Below are 16575 nucleotides of genomic sequence, written 5' to 3' on the forward strand. Positions count from 1 at the left end.
ATTCTTGCATAAAAGTTGGATGACAAGCTACCATTCTATCTTTAGGCTTATGTTTTAATTTGGGATTCTCAACTGCTATGTTCAAGATATGGGTTAGTACACAGGATGCTTGATTATTGCATGGTGGTTTGCTTTAAATGTTTCAGTGTTAAGAAAGTTTTATACTTCTAAGTCTTCCTGGATTAGTGGGATAAGAGATAAGGAAGACAAGGAACAAAGGAGGGAAAAACATGTAGGAGGAAGAAAAAGAGAGGGAAAAAATTGAGATTGATTAGGAAGAAAGAAAAGAGAGAATGAGATATAATATGCACCAAAATATAAACAGGCACTTAACCCATGAACAAACAATTGGGACCATCTATTTTGTGTTTTTCAGGATGACTGTGGTTAGAGATAATGACCATAGCAGTTTCTGCCTTCTCATTAGGCAGCTAAAAGATAAACAGGAGCACTCAAAATATCATATTATGATAGAGTGGAGAGATTTGTACTCTTGTGTTTTAATCCCTTCTGGGAACAAAAATGAATACGAATGGTTAAAATTCCCAGTTCCTAAAGGAAAACGTGGCATTTACTCACACAAATGATCTGGTCCTTTTAAGACAAGGCGGCTGTGTCGACTTCCATAGGGAATGGCAACCACTGTATCGTCCACTAGAGAGGGAAGCAAAGCAATGTTTTATTTTTACTTTTTAACTTTTTATTGTAAAAGTGAGGGGTTACAGTTACATAAGTCAAGTAATGAATGCATTTCTTTTTGAACAGCGTCATCCTTTCCCTTATTTTCTCCCAGTTTTTTTTCCCTCTCGACCCTCCTCCCCAATAAGTCATATAGTTCATTTCCAACACAGTGTCTAGTGAGTATCACTGCTGAATTAGTTTACCCTTTGTCCCACTGCTCTGCATTCACCCTCCCCTCCCCAAATCAGATAAACTTACAGAAAGACAAAATGTACAGAAAACAAAAACAATGACAAAAGGGAAAAAAAAGAAGAAACAAAAAAAGAACTGCAAACAGTACAAAAAAAAAACCCTGGCATTTCTATTTCTTCAAGTTCATTTTGATAAGCATCATTTTATATGATCATATGCACATAGCTATTGCGCCCTCAAAGCCATGTTTTAAAAGTCCATAATTTCACATGAAATTATTCATTGCTTTCTAGCCAGAGACAGTGTCTCAAAATATACAATTGCTTTTTAAAAATCAGTTTTTGAAGTGGGAAAGCCAATCTCTAGGAATTAAGATTTCTAGTTTCCTCAACATAAAATATTTCAAAGAAATGAATTACCAGTTCACTTAGGGAGGGTTTGGCCTGTTAAAGACAATATAAATTTTTTGTGTGTTAAAAATAGATTTGCAAATTTTCCTTTTTGATGTTAACATACCATCAGACTTTCCTGGAGCAGAGCATTTACATTGAATTAAAAATGGAAAGTAAGTTCTAAATTTCAGGGATGCATTTATTATATTGGAATCTGTGTCTCTATGGCAGAGTGTCTTGTACAATTAAGACAGATAAGAGGAGGGGGCACTATATTTGTTAGTGTGCTTTAAACTTCTCAAGGGCAGAAATTCTGCCTTCTACTTCTTCACTGTCTTCATACTGCCTGTGCCTAACCCTACAGGCTCTTGTGTCATTTTATAGTACATACCCCCAAATTATTGTTACTATGCCTCTATGTATATTCCATTTTGAATTAATTTTTAAAAAAATTAAATGAATCACAGATGATTTTATCATAATTATTTCTCTTCCCTACTTACAAATTGACCCTAAACTTAGTAGATTAAAAAACGATACACTGTAGCTATAAATGGACATGTTAAGAGGAAACAGCTTTGTACAACTGAGAGATATCAATAAAAATAATAAAGTATTAGGGGTGGATTACATGTCCAATTAGGCCTTTAGGCAATGTCATTTATTTTCACCCAAGTCATACCACATATTGCTACACCCATACTGTGGACATAATTTTGTGGGGTGTGTGTGTGTGTGTGTGTGTGTGTGTGTGTGTGTGTGTGTGTGTGTGTGCGCGCGCACGTGCGTGTGTGTGTATGGGGGGGACTTGAATTCAGGGCTTTGTGCTCTTCATTAGCTTATTGGCTCAAAGTTGGCACTCTACCACTTTGAGCTATACCTCTGTTCAGAAAGGATTTATGATGAAGAAATGCCACTGTCTAAGACTATGAAGTGCAAAGTCAAATGGGTAGGAATGCACTACAGGAGACGAGAAAGGCAAACTAAAAGCTCAGCAGGATGCTCTGTTTTTACAAATCTTTGCAACTCTGTTTATTATCATCCTGTCATAATAAGAAGTTAGCTTAAATAAAAGAATCTCCAAATACAATTTCTCAGAATCTTAGCATTATGATCTTATCTTCAGAAGAGTTTGACTAAGGAAATCTCAGAAGCTTTCCAGCTTCTCAGCTCCTCAGTTCCCTCTTTCATAAAACAAGGAAAGCAATACCTACCACGTATTACTGTTGTTAATAGATATAAAGACAGATTCATACACACAGATGTATTTCTTGGAACATGGCAGGTATTCTATAAATTATATTTTCCTCCTTTTATTTCCAATCTCTTTAAGAATAGAACCAAAAGATTATTTTGTGGTGCTTTTAACATGCCAAGGTGCCTAGCATGTTACCCATTGATGGAGGAAAAGAATCAGATGTCTCTGCTCCTGCCCTAAGGAGGTTACATTTATTGAGTTCTCTATGATATGGAAAAAAGTACTCACACTATATCCTTATAACTGTTTTTAATACCATGCTTTGTTGAAGAAAAGTCTGAATTTTAGTGAGCTAAGACTTTGTGACATATAGGAGCAAAAAATGTAGCAGGGGTAATGGAAAAGGAACACAACAACATTAAATCTGGGGCCCACGGCATGCTCAATGCTTTACAAAAAGACATGGATTTTAAAGTTTGCAGAGGAAACTCAAGGCCATTCAAACAATGTGTTTTCTAGAAATAGAAAGTCTTTGTTTATGCACAGGTCAAATAAAGTGCAAGTCAAAGGAAGCTTTCTGTTGGGCTGTGCAGTCTTCTGACCCCCACTCAGTTCATGTGCCTTGCTTTTGCTTTGTTGAGAATTAATTCACATTCCACAGGCTGAGGCATTAACCCTCGCTTTGGCTGATACATTAACAATTGCATGCTCCTGGGAGAAGGCAGGGGAGGAACCTAAATGATTGTTGGGGAAAAGGGTAAGATGGAAAAAAGCAGACTAGGGAAGAGACAATGTTCTTCTGTACTTGTCTCATCAATAAGAAAATGGGATAACTCAGGCTTCTCCAGATGAGTGTTTGGTAGAAGACAGGATAGAGGTAGGAAAAGTCATGGCTTATGGTTCAATTGTGGAGAAGTCTGACAAGTTTTAGCAGATCATTAGGGGATCTGTAAATTTATTATATGATTCTACGAATAGTTGTAAGGATATATTGGTTTATATTTCTATCATACTCCATATATGGGACTAGGGATTCAAAATAGACAAATAAAAAATCAGTCCCACACAATGATCCTTGAAAAAAGAACCCAAGGAACAAAACACGGGGAAATCTCACATGTCCATATCCATTTCAAAGTACCTGATTTAGTTTCTATAGGGGCTTAAATGAAAGACACCTATTTCAACCTGTTTAACTCAGGATATACTTGCTTAATGTGTTTCTCTGAGGAAACTTTAATATTCCTTACTGTATCACAGAAATGGTGGTCTTGATTTGTTGAAAAGTAAAATAGAGAAAATTAAAAACACATTTCCTGCATGTCGATAAAAAGTCACCTACTGTTTGAGTTGTTACTGTCTAAATAATGGTCCTCAGCGATGATTTGAGGGAAATCTGGGAGTTTTATCAATGTGTCCATTACAGTGATGCTGTGCACAAAGAGGTGTTTAGGAGAGACCAGAAGGTGTGAGAACTTGGCTCCTCAGAGGTGCATGTGGCCGGTATGGTTGCAGGAGCAGATGACTATGGCTCTTACCATGCCACGCATTCCTTCAAAACACCCATTCCCACAAAGGCTCTCCATTCTGTGATCAAGTACATCTGTTCTAATCTGTTCTTCCTTTGTTGTCACAACAAAGATGCCAGTCTTTGGGACCCATTTCTAGGTTATTTATCAACAGTTCTGAAAGATCTGTTTCAGAGATTAGATAACATGTTGGTTGAATGGGCAAATTATCCATGAGAGTCAAAAATGCTGTCATTTCACATACATGAGTAAATACCCTTTTGCAAGAAAATTGTTACCCAGGATTATACCTAAAAGATTTCCTCAAAAAAATCAGTGTAATGATGTATACTCTACATGTTTCTATATAAAATATTATATGCAAATTTTACAACTCTTGTGGATATGCTTTGTGATTCATTGGTATATGAAAGAAAGATGATAATGGCATTATTTCGGGATGGGTAGGGATGGGACATCTGGGAGGGAGGGGGAGAAAGGCAGAAGGGGTGATTGACCAAGATGCAATATACATGTGAATACACATGTAAAACTGAAACCTCTTTGAAGATAATAACATGAGGGAGATAAAAAGAGAGAGATAAAAAAGAAAAAACAGATTTCCTGTTCTGGAATCTGACTTTGTTTTACTTCTAGATTTGTTGTCAAGTTCATGTTTTTAAGGAATCTTCCCTTTGAACATACAAGGCTAATAATATTACTTTTGAAAATAAAAGTGCAACTATTGTTACTATAATTTGCTATACCTTAAAACCCACCAGTATTCAGGAGGTTTTAATGGTATATTTAAAATCTTCATGTCAATTTTACTGCTGTCAGATTATATCCAATAAAACAAGGAGAAGCTTTTCATACTGACTCTAGAATATCAGTAATTACTTAATAGAGGATGTAGACTGGAAAGGGCAAAAAATACTTTCTCCATGCCCAATTGGAACTTCTTTAAGTTCTCCATGCCAAACTTCATTCTTGAAGTAATCTACAACAAAAACTTCGGTGCCATCTTCATGAGTTAAAATGTCCTATTTACAAAATACCCTATTTCACTGAATCTAAGAGAAATTACTTGTGATATTTCAACATATATAAAGTCAGAATATATTGCACAATGAATAGAATCCTAAATTTTCTCTCAAGTAGGAAGTAATCATGCCACAACTAACTTTGTGTGCACAATTGCAGACAGCAAAACATCTAACATCAAACCTACAAACAAATGTCAGATACTGGGAAGCAAATTAAAAAAAATAGTAGAATATCCACTCATTTATCTTCCAGAAACCTAATAATTTGGGGGACCCTACGGAGATGAAGAATTGGAGGTACTTAGCAACATTACCATAGATATTTACAGTTCTACACAATTGCAAAACTGATTTAAGAGCCTAGCACCAAAGTACCAAGACTTTTATTTCTGGCTAAGTAAAAAGCACCTGGGACCATATTTATATTCTACCTAAAACAGCCAAAATGTCAGACAGAATTATTTGAAGGTACTGGGCAGGCCAAGGCGTGTGTATGTGTGGTTAACGATCTTAAGAATCAGAAAACAAATGAGGCAGAACCTAACATTGTCTTAGATATTTACCTTGGAAGAATTTCTTGCCTGTGCCATTGGAAATAAGAACTCTGGTACAGACAAGTAGATTTCTTGAGTAGAGGAGGCCAAGCTATGGTTCAAGGAATGAACGTAGAGTTTGTATGGTAAAGTAGCAGAAAGGAGAGGGCTTTCTATAGAGAGAACTCTGGATACCTAAGATGGTACTCTTAAGCATCCAGCAGCACACCTGTTGCTGGATGAGAGGTTGTTTCATCCATGCAAAACCACAGGCACTTTAGGTGCACACATGAAAAGCATTTCAAGGTATCTCACAAAACTGAGAGTCTCACAAGGTGGAAGTTTTTGCAAGGATTTATTTTAGTGTAACAGTGTTCACAAAACGAAAGATGGGAAAAAAGAGAGGAGAGAAAGTGAATGGGTAGAAGTGTAGGAGTGGGAAGCAAACTAAAAATGGTTGCCTTTGCATGAGTACTTTCTGTTCTGAGCTGGGGAAATACATAGCTCCACACTGAAGTTGGGTAATCTCTAATCATTAGACAAAAAATAGTTCTAGGTCATCAAAAGGGATGTTATTTATTGTTTTAAAACATGGAGATATGCTATGGGCCTACCCATATTATATGTGGTTGTTCTGGAGTTTGAACAGTAGGCCTCAAACTAGCTTAGTGGTGCTCTACAACTATATATAACTCTTTCATGTCTTAGTGATTTTTTGAGATAGGGTCTTACTTCCTGCCCCTGTGCTTGCATGCCTGGGCTAAAATCAGCCTACTTAGGTTTCTCTTCATCATTTGGATAATACAGCCACCATGCCCAACATCTTCCTGTAGAAAGTTTTATGGACTTTTCTTCCTCAGCTTGCCTGGAACTATGGTCCTCCCAATCTCAGACTTCCACAGGGCTTAGGATGGAAGGCATGTGCTACCACCCTTAGCTATGTGCTAAGAAGTCTTGTAAACTTTTCTGCTCAGGCTGGCCTTGAACTGCCATTCTTCCATTCTTAGCTTCCCAAGTAGATAGGATTGCAGGTGTAAGCCAGTAGTGTTTGGACTCTCCACCAAACCCAGGTAATTCTCTGACTGGTACTTTTAGTAACGTTTTACTTTTAATATTTATAATTTTAAGTTCCCTGTCTCTTTATCTATCTTGCCTCATACTGAGTAATGCACAAATATGAGGCAATTTACCTTAGACTAGAGAAAGAACAACACAAGAAGTTAGAAGAAAGAAGATATTGTGCTCATGTAGAACTGAGAAAATAGTGGTTTATCCCACAAACCAGAGTTGAAAACTTCATAATTCATGGAACACTGAGTATTTAGTAGAAGGGCACAATTAACTCTAAGCCAAACATGGCTTTGGTCCTACCTGCCAAATTTGAAGACCCAAAAGGATCAAACTGAGTTCAAGTAACTCAACTGAGTTCAAGTAACTCAACTCAAAAATATTAACAGGAATAAAAACACATCTAGTATCCAACAAAGTAAAATTTTCATGACGGGCATCCAGTCAAAACAATAAACAAACAAAAATACTGCTCATACTGAAGTAAGAAATCAATCAATCAAAGTCATGAATGGACATTAAAATCTTTACTATAACTTTATCCTGTATGGTTAGAAAGGGAAGTACTAAAAATAAAATGTCAAGCCCACAAGGCTTCACTGGTGAATGCTATTAAGCATTTAGTGAAGAAATAGCAATTCTACATACTTTCTTCCAGAAAACAGATACAGGAACATTTCCATCTTATTGCGTAAAGCTAGCATTATTCTGATAGCAAAACCAATTAAACACAATGCAAAGAAAGAATACCACAGACCAGTGTGTCTCATGACCATACTTATGAAAATGTTCAACATAATCTTAGCAAATAAAGGCAGCTATCTACATAAAGGGTATGCAAGCCCAAGTAGAATTTGTCTCAAAGTCCCATTTTTTCACCAGGATCAGGTAGGTTTTCTTTTAGGACCAAAAGTTCCTAATCTGAAAACCAACTAACACAGTACACTACAATAAAAATACTAAAAGAGAAAAAAAAACCCTGCTTATATTAACTGAGACAAAAAGAGATTTTGAAGAACTTCAACATTCATTCATAATAGTCCTCAGAAAGCAGTCAAAGAAGGCAACTTCCTCAATCTGATACAGGATATTTACCAAAAACCTATAGCATCATAAGGAGCTTAGGAATTGAACAATGCTTTCTTATTTCTAAACATTATTGTTTATGTGGAAAATATCATAATCCACAAAAATGTTAGGAATATTAATACGCAAGTTTATCAGGTTTGCAAAACACATAGCAATGCACAAAATCAATCTTTTCAATAGCTGGAAGATTAAACACAATGGATTAAATCTCACTAAAATGTATGAACTCTGTATACTGAGAACTAATAAGCAATCAAAGAAAGCCTCAGCAAATGGAAACACATAAAAGTCATCATAGGTTGAATGACTTAACACAGTAACACGCTCCTTCCTGACAAATTAATCTGTAGAATTAACACATTTTTAGTAACAATTCTGGTGTGATTTTGTTTCTGAAGTATGGCCAGGTGGACTGCAAAATTTATGTCAAAAGTCAAAAGAATAGCCAAAATCATTTTGAAAAGAAAAAAAAATTGTAGGAATCACCTTAGCTGGTCTAGCATCTAAAGTTATAGTAAGTAATGTGGTATTGATGAAGGGATAGATATGTAGCAGAAAAGAGATAAAGCAGAAATGGCCAATGGAATTTTATCAGACTTAAGTACAACTTAGGGAGACAAGTTTGTCTTTTCAACAAAAAGACAAACTGAAAGAATGGTACATCAAAACTCAAACTAGATATGAAATTTAGACATTATGCTAAAAGTAACTGAAAATGGGTCACAGATCTAGAGGTAAAAATGTTAAACCTTACTCTTTCAGAAGAAAAGTGTGCAGACAGAAAACAGGGCAGGATATATATCAAATTCTACACAATGCAATCTGACCTGTAGTGACAGAAGGACATCAGAGGTACCCAGAGACAGATGTAGGGAGATGCAGGGTTGTAAGGAACATGAGGAAGCTTTTTGGATAGTGGATATACTTATGATCTTGATCATGGTGATGAATGAACACATGTATCCATATGTAAAAACTTATCAAACTCTAAACACTTAAGCATGCTGTTTAGTAAAGGCCAATCATACCTCAGTATTTTTTTTAAAGTATCAGAACCAAAGAATTTTATTTCTTTTGTAGATTCTTCTTATAATTTGCATCACTAGGATTCCTGATGATGTAAAAAATCAAAATTGATTAAAAAGAGCTGCAGTTTCAGATAAGGTTTTGTTTCAGCTATACTGATCAATTTATTTCATTTGTTATTTACATTTTTATTTTATTTTATATGTGCAGAAGTAAAATATGATTAAACATCTGTCCAAATATAAAACAGAGCTTTTATAGACTGACATAAAATTCTTAAATGTTCAGAAAGTATCATGCCATTGTTTCTTAGTTTCAATGGCAGCATTAAAAAAAAAAAAAACATTCTGTAGCACATAAGATAATGGTGCATCTTTAAGTCACTAATGTTTTACATTCAAAGAAATAGTTCCAGAATTGGACTACCTCTTATTCTGTCCACAGTTACTGGTCCAAGCCATCATCGTCCCTAGATTATTTTCGTGACTATTTTGTCATCTACTGTCTCCTCTCATCGTAGGCAGAGATCCCATAGAGCCATTCCTCTGCTCAGAATCTCCCATGACTTCTTGTCTCATGCAGATGAAGATCTAAAATCTTTAAAGATCCTATAATACTAATGTCATTCATTCCCCTACAACCTTTCTGCCTTCACTTGCTTTTCTCTTTCCCTGAGTTTTGGATTATGCCCTTGTCTTGCTTTCACCAAATCCTTACTCCAATGCTTTCTTCTAAGCAAGTCCTTTTCTTACTAACTTATTAAAAATTGCAACTTTCCTCTAACACCCTTGGCAGGCAGCCCATCTAATCTCCTTTGCTTTTCCTTCTTTGCTTTTCCTTCTCCACGACCTTGGACTATATACATTTCATTTATCTTTTTGCCATTAATTTTACTATGCAAGTGCCTTGAAAGAAATGGAGTTTTTGTCTGATATGTTTTTTACTGTGTTCCCAGCACCTAGAAAAGATACTCAGCACATAACATGTGTCTAGCAAGTGCTTACTGTTGTGTGAATGAATGAATATATATATCATTGTGCAACTTGTGAGCACAGCTGGAAGCAGCCCATTACAAGGTGAAAATGTCTTTACTGTTTGTGTCTTCTTAACAAATTCACATGTATTTGTGTTCATAATATAGAGACTTATGTTTTATTATCAATACACTTTGAGCCAGAATGATAGTCCAGGAATATGTTATAAATCAGTTTAAGCCACAGTCTGAGAAACACATCTCGGAGTATTAGGGTTTTCATTTTATCTTGATATGAATTAGTTTCTCTGGCCTTTTCTTTCCATTCAAACTGGAGGGGGGGGGGTTGGAGAGCACAAGCACTTTGGAAACTCAAGTCAAACTAGAGTTAACTTGATAGCAAATAGACTGCATCTAGGTTTAAGTATTTTTTTAGCCTGGTTAAAAAGCACATAATATAGCACTATTCAACACTTAAAACAAAAATGAGTTTTAAAAACCAAAAGTAAGGTAACTTTAGCTAAGTGACTCCACGTGCCCTTCTGCGCCCCCCCCCCCCCCACCTCTAATTGGGTTGGGGAAGTCAAGAAGAAGAGAAAACAAGGAGAGTGACCATAATTGGTGATAGTCTTTTCCCTTAAAATAGAAAGAATGCTTTGACTTTGTCCTCTTTGCATGGCCTTTGTAATCGCCAATTATAATGTCTTTTCTTAAAGATGATTTCTTTTTATTCACTAGCAAATGGTAGCCAATTGATGGGGTTATTCTACTTCTCTGTTTCCTTCTGGCAGTTTCTACTATGTTCTTTCTTCACTCTTCTGCTTTTTTTTTTCTTTACTCCCTTAAGTATTGATAACATAAGAGAAAAGAAAAACACCTTGGATATAAATTTAGAAAGAAAATGAGTTCAATGTGGGAAACCCTAGTGCTAGAATTTGGAGAAGAGCACATGGCTGACTCATGGTTACTTTTGGCACAATGTGAGGGGAGACCTGGCAGTACTTTCCCAGAACTGCAGGGGAGCAGCAGGGCTCACCTGGCCAGCACACTGGACCCCGCAGAGCAGGCTACACTTCCCTGCTTGTGGGCTGCCTTGTACTCGGTGAATACAGTGTGGAAGATTCTTCTGGGTAGGGCGAGCCTATGTGAGGCAGTTTGCTCAGCATCTGCTATAGATTGTGGTGAGGTGCAGGCATCTGTTGGGCTTTATTGATATAAATCATTTTGTCATGAGGCATCATCAGTGCTAAGGTAAATGAATCAATTGCATTTTGTCATTATGTATAATCAACAAACTGTGTATTATTATATAATTTGCCCACTGTCAGTCTTGAGTAGAGCTCTACTCATTAAGGTACGTATTTACAGACCCAGAGATGACACGTGGCTCTCAGTTTGCTTTAGTTTGTTCCTTCAGGGCTTCACTTTTGTTCCAGAGGCAAGGCCCCAAAGGTTACCCCCCCACCCCCGCCCTGCCCTTAGGAGGGTAAGAGGAATAGCTATGGGAGCTCCTCTATAAAAGCAGGAAGGTGGAAGGGGTGATGGTGGTGGTGGGCATGAGACTAAAGGAAGATCCTCACCATTAAAAGATGCTCTCAGAATTCACTACACAGCAGCAGCAGCACAAAAACATGGGCTTTCCTTTGTGCCTAATGGCCCAACCCATATTTCTACATGATGAGCTCCAACTCAATTATGTGATGAATTAATTCAGGAGATTTTAATTCTTTCAACATTTTTTAAAGAGCTCTGTAAGAGAAACCTTTAAAATGTAACTTTTCAAGTCTGCAACTCTAATTTCAGAGATATAAGAAATAATGATGCCTCTACCCATTTCTGGTTTCCATCTTTTAAATTCTTTAATTTTTGTCATATAAAAATAAGGTACCAGCAACACAGGACCAAAGAAAAATTTTGTCTGAATGCACCATATCCATGTTTAAGTTACCTCACTCTTCATTCTGTCTGCCAAAGTCTATGTAAAATTTAACTTTTTTACAGTCACATTTTTTTTTCATTGCCTCCAGAGGAGTTAAGAAGTAGAGAGCTCCCTAAGCTGGCATCTCTAATTTTTCATGAACTTCAAAGTCCCTGGCCTTTCTTTATGTCCACTCTTCCCTAGAGCCCACCCTTTTGAGTACTTCTCCAGTGTCCAATGGACTAACTGCATCTGCCTTTCCTCTTGACCTCTCAGTCCATCTAAAGCCACAAGCCTGCTAGCTGTCAATTGTTTTCTTCCAACCAGTCAACAAGTAAAACACAAAAACCACACACCATAAGTTATTTGATTCAATTTCCCAGGCTAGAGGAGATATATGGGCAGAGACATTGAATCATCAGGTTGGATCTCTGGAAAGATTTTGCATAATGGCAAAATCTGCAGACAAGAAGCCAAATGAAGTAAAAAAAAAAAAAATCCATGTCCTGACTACAGAGGCTGTCTTACTTCTGTCTGTACCTGCTAAAATTCCTAACAGGTCATCACAAAGGACACTGTATTATAAAGTAAGTTGGATGAATGTGTGACTCGATTATGGACTTTACATGCTATGGAATTTACACTATCTGGCCTACCAAGACAACTGGTTGACCTTTGAGGACCTTTGGCTTGATCCATATATTTGCTTTATAATTTCCCACCCTAGAGACAGTCAGCAGCATTATGAGATAGTTCAAGGGGATGGGTAAGAGTTGAGGCTCTGCATAAGACTCCAGGCTCAAATCTTGGCTCTTCGCTCTATAGCTGTGTGACTGAGCAAGTCATATCATCTGAGCAGGGCTTGGTCATCTCCTCTATGATAGGAAGTTAATGATACCTTGTTTATGAAGTTGCTATAGAAAGATTAAGTGAGATAATTGTGCAAAGTTCCTACATGCATACTAAGTACACATTTATTTGCTGGCATAAGGAGATCAGAACACAACAATGAATAAAATTCTTCACATATTCATTGACTATCCTAATTTTGTAAATGAAGACGAGGTGATTTCACATAACAAAAGTGAGGTTGTGCCAATCTTAACCTATGCTTATGTTTCACCAGGCAAATTGAATGCGATCAGGCCAGACTCTCCTCAGACTACACTCCTATTACTCCTGAGGGGCTCTAGCCTCACTTCTAGTTTATACTTTATTATGCCTCAGAAGAAAAATTTCCCTTTTGGGGGGGGGTTACAACTGGAAGCCTGGCTTGTCATTCATAGACTAGTCCATAAAACAGGAACACAGTTTTCTACAGTATTTCCGGATCCCTCTCCACTTGGGTAGAGGTTTCATTCCCTAGTTAGTGGGAGGAGCCAAAGCTAAGCTAGGGAAGCAGAACAGATGAGCAAGCCCAAAGATTGCCCCATGTCTGTCGGGTCTTACATTTAGTTGCAGAGAGTTGGGATTTATACTGCCCTCGAACCAGCCGACAGGTGGACCCATCTCCGTTGCAGACACCACAGTTATCCTCCTTGGCGGTGCTTCCCAGCTGGTGGTCGCAGCCAACGATCTAACAAGAAAGAGAGGTGTGTGATTCAACTGGGTTCCTAACAAGGCAGGATCCATGATACGGCCAATAATACCAAATGACCCTTCCCCTCATACCTATGGGGCATAAACTGCACTTCTTATGAAGGGGACAGAGTTAAATTGGAATTTGAACCTAGCTAAGTGGGAAAAAAAAGGTGGTATAAGTAAAAGTATCTTTATAGTTGAATTAAACAAATAAAAAGAAGAGAAAATGGGGAGAAAGGAAATAAGGAAAGATGGGAAGACAGTTAGGGAGAGATCTTAAAATACTGTTGTTAAAACTTTAATAAAAAAATAATTCCCAAGAAAAGGAGGGAGGGGTGACCTGTTCAAAAAGAAATGTACTCATTGGGTCTGGGAAGGTGGCTCAGTGGTAGAGTGCTTGCCTTGCATGCATGAGGCCCTGGGTTCGATTCCTCAGCCCCACATAAGCAAAAAGAAAAAAGCTGGAAGTGGCGCTGTGGCTCAAGTGGTAGAGCGCTAGCCTTGAGCTGAAGAGCTGAGGGACAGCTGAGCCCAGGCCCAGAGTTCAATCCCCAGGACTGGAACCCACCCCCCCAAAAAGGAATTTACTCATTACTGACTTATGTAACTGTAACCCCTCTGTAAATCACCTTCATAATAAAAAAATAATAATTCCCACGGTCTAGAATTATGATTCATTCAAATGACAGAAATTGCAGCCATGGGGTCACTGGAACAGAAAAGATTTAATGAATAATCTTATCTTCCATTGTGTTTCTTAAACTGAAAACTGCACAAGATTTGGTGTTTTGTATGTTGGGTTCATTAATGTATTCCAAACAACTGGATCAGTGTAGTCAACTGTAGATTAATAGATTTTTGCTGTATGAAAACAGAGATATCACTAGGCTTTTCTAGCTAGCAGTTCAGCTAAAAGAAACAATGCATGTGTATGCATGTGTGTATGTGTGTGGAGTCATACATATGTATATATATGTATATATGTATATACATTATATATGTATTTTATATTTATATATAGAGAGAGAAGTAGAGGAAGAAGCATGGAAGACAGCAGAAATGTTCAATACAAAGATTCTGCCATTTTCTGGCTCTGTCCTGTACTAGATCCAACAAATATCTCATGAATTCTAGAAACAATCATGTAGGATATCCTCATTTTATAGTTGAGGTCATGAATCTTGCCCAAGGCTGTTTAGCTAGTAATTAGCTAAGTTCTAAATACTTCTAGCAAATATTTATATTTAGTCCAAATCAGGCTCAACAAAACTACAAACCTTTACAAAGTAAGTAAGCAAACTCACTTTTAGTTTTACTTCCCCCATCAATGTTTCAATAAAAAAAAAACAGTTAAACACAAACTATACCAGGTTGTACATCTTATAGTCCTAGTTTGAGCTCACACCAGAGGATCTTTTCTACTTTCAAACTATTTCAATGGCTGTTTCTGACAAAATAAAATGAAAACTGGAGTGATATTTCACGAGGAATAGCTCCAAAAAAGTCCACATAATTTGTTTTGCTTTAAAAAATCTGGCCTTTTTTTGAGGCTTCATTTTTCCTTTTTTTTTTTTTTTTGTCAGTCATGGGGCTTGAACTCTGGGCCTGAGCACTGTCCCTCAGCTCTTCAAATCAAGGTAGCACTCTACCACTTGAGCTACCGTGCCACTTACGGTTTTCTGGTGGTTTATTGGAGATAAGAGTTTCATGGACTTTCCTGCCCGGGCTGGCTTTGAACCGTGATCCTCAGATCTCAGCCTCCTTAGTAGCTAGGATTACAGGCATAAACCACCAGTGCCTGGCAATTTTTCCTTTTTATACCTTTCATAAGTAGTGTAAACAGACTTATGCAAAAATTAGCATAAATTGACATATTGGATTGAAACCCCTTTGAACAAATACTTAGATATAATAAAATTAAAATTAAAATGTATAATTATTAAACTTTGATGCTATATGTATACTCTGTAGTACAGAGTACAGAATGTGTAAAAGAGGGCTGAGGAATGGAATAGCAACAAATTATTCAAGAAGTTTGTGAGATTTGCTGGGATTTTGCTATTCAGGAACTGAATAATGAGGGGATAAACACATGGTAAAGAGAATCGTGGGTGGTCTACTTTGGGAAATAGGTAGAAGTGAATTAAACAGATAGATAGGAATAGGTTTTATAATTTTTTGTGCCATGCTAGCACTTTGATTTTCTTCTATTTTTATTTAGCAGCATTTCTCAATAATGAGAAATTTTGAAATCTCATTTATGGAGAAAAGCTTTTCTAGTGTTCTAGCACTTAAATGATATTTTTCTGGTATTCTTCAGGTAAGTGAGGATATAAAACAAAGTATAATCTTTTCATGTTGGAACCAAAGCCTAATTTACAAATTGAAAAAGACAAAAATCACAAAAATTATAAAAATCTAATTAAATGTATAAATTTGAAGTAATAGGTGGTGTTGGGTAAAGTGTAATTATTTAGGAATAGAAAGATACCTGTGAATAATTACTAATCTATTCATTTATTCTTTTTATTTTGACCCAGTGGACTATCCTTAGCATCACTGTCATCATCAGGGGCATTAATAACCTTTTCATCTAGGCTTTTATACTGATTCACATTGGACCAATTAACTTAATATGATACAGCAAACAATATAAAACAAAAATCTAACTAAGCAAAAAATGTGTAGTAATGTGTATTATTTTCAGTAAAATGTGATTATGTTTGGTCTAGACCAGGACTTAAACTCAGTATCTGATACTTTTGCTTATTGGTTGGTACTTTACCACCTGAACCAGACCTCCAATTCCCAAGCATTTCTAAAAATATGTGATTAAGCAATGACTCCTTCAACACTTGTACCTTTTTTCATGTACTCTGGATTGAACTAGTCCATGCACCTGTTCAGCAAGCAAGCATAATCTCCCACTTGAGCTACATCTTCAGGCCCTCTACATGTCTTTGGAATGCACAAATGCCAGTAAAACATGGAACTGAGGTCTGAAGTGGATAGCAAAGGCAGGATAGGTTTCTCATGAGTATGGTCAGCAGCAGATCACTTCAATCTGCAACAAGGCCATCCTATCAGATTCAGTGAATTTTATCCATGCATACACAAGCATCAGTTAGCTAAAGACTTCTTGCATATGTTTCTATGTAAGTATAGTCAAATTATTTAAATTCTTTTTTATCTGTCATTGGATCCACCCATGAGCTGATCACAGTTCTGTATTGACACATTCATAGTATAGTGTGAAATGTGATTGAAGAAATGTCTATTTTAAAAACATTTCACTTAATCATTCAAACACCATTTCTTAAATACCTGCTATGGGCCAGGCTCTGAACTACAAGTAAAATTCAGTGGAGAA

At 36.8% G+C, this 16575-nt stretch overlaps 1 protein-coding gene across 1 annotated transcript in view; it reads right to left on the reverse strand.

Annotated features, from left to right (window-relative positions):
* Adamtsl1 (ADAMTS like 1) overlaps nt 1-16575 on the reverse strand; it is a 391483-nt gene that overhangs the window by 240840 nt on the left and 134068 nt on the right. The window contains exons 5-6 of the mRNA XM_042692956.1: nt 13074-13200; nt 580-654 (exon numbers count right to left, since the gene is read on the reverse strand). Coding sequence (XP_042548890.1) covers nt 580-654; nt 13074-13200 — 202 coding nt within the window. The remainder of the gene's footprint in view (nt 1-579; nt 655-13073; nt 13201-16575) is intronic.

The sequence above is a fragment of the Dipodomys spectabilis genome, unplaced genomic scaffold (genome assembly GCF_019054845.1).
Source record: "Dipodomys spectabilis isolate Male_0828 unplaced genomic scaffold, ASM1905484v1 ptg000158l, whole genome shotgun sequence".
NCBI classification, from domain to species: Eukaryota; Metazoa; Chordata; class Mammalia; order Rodentia; family Heteromyidae; genus Dipodomys; species Dipodomys spectabilis.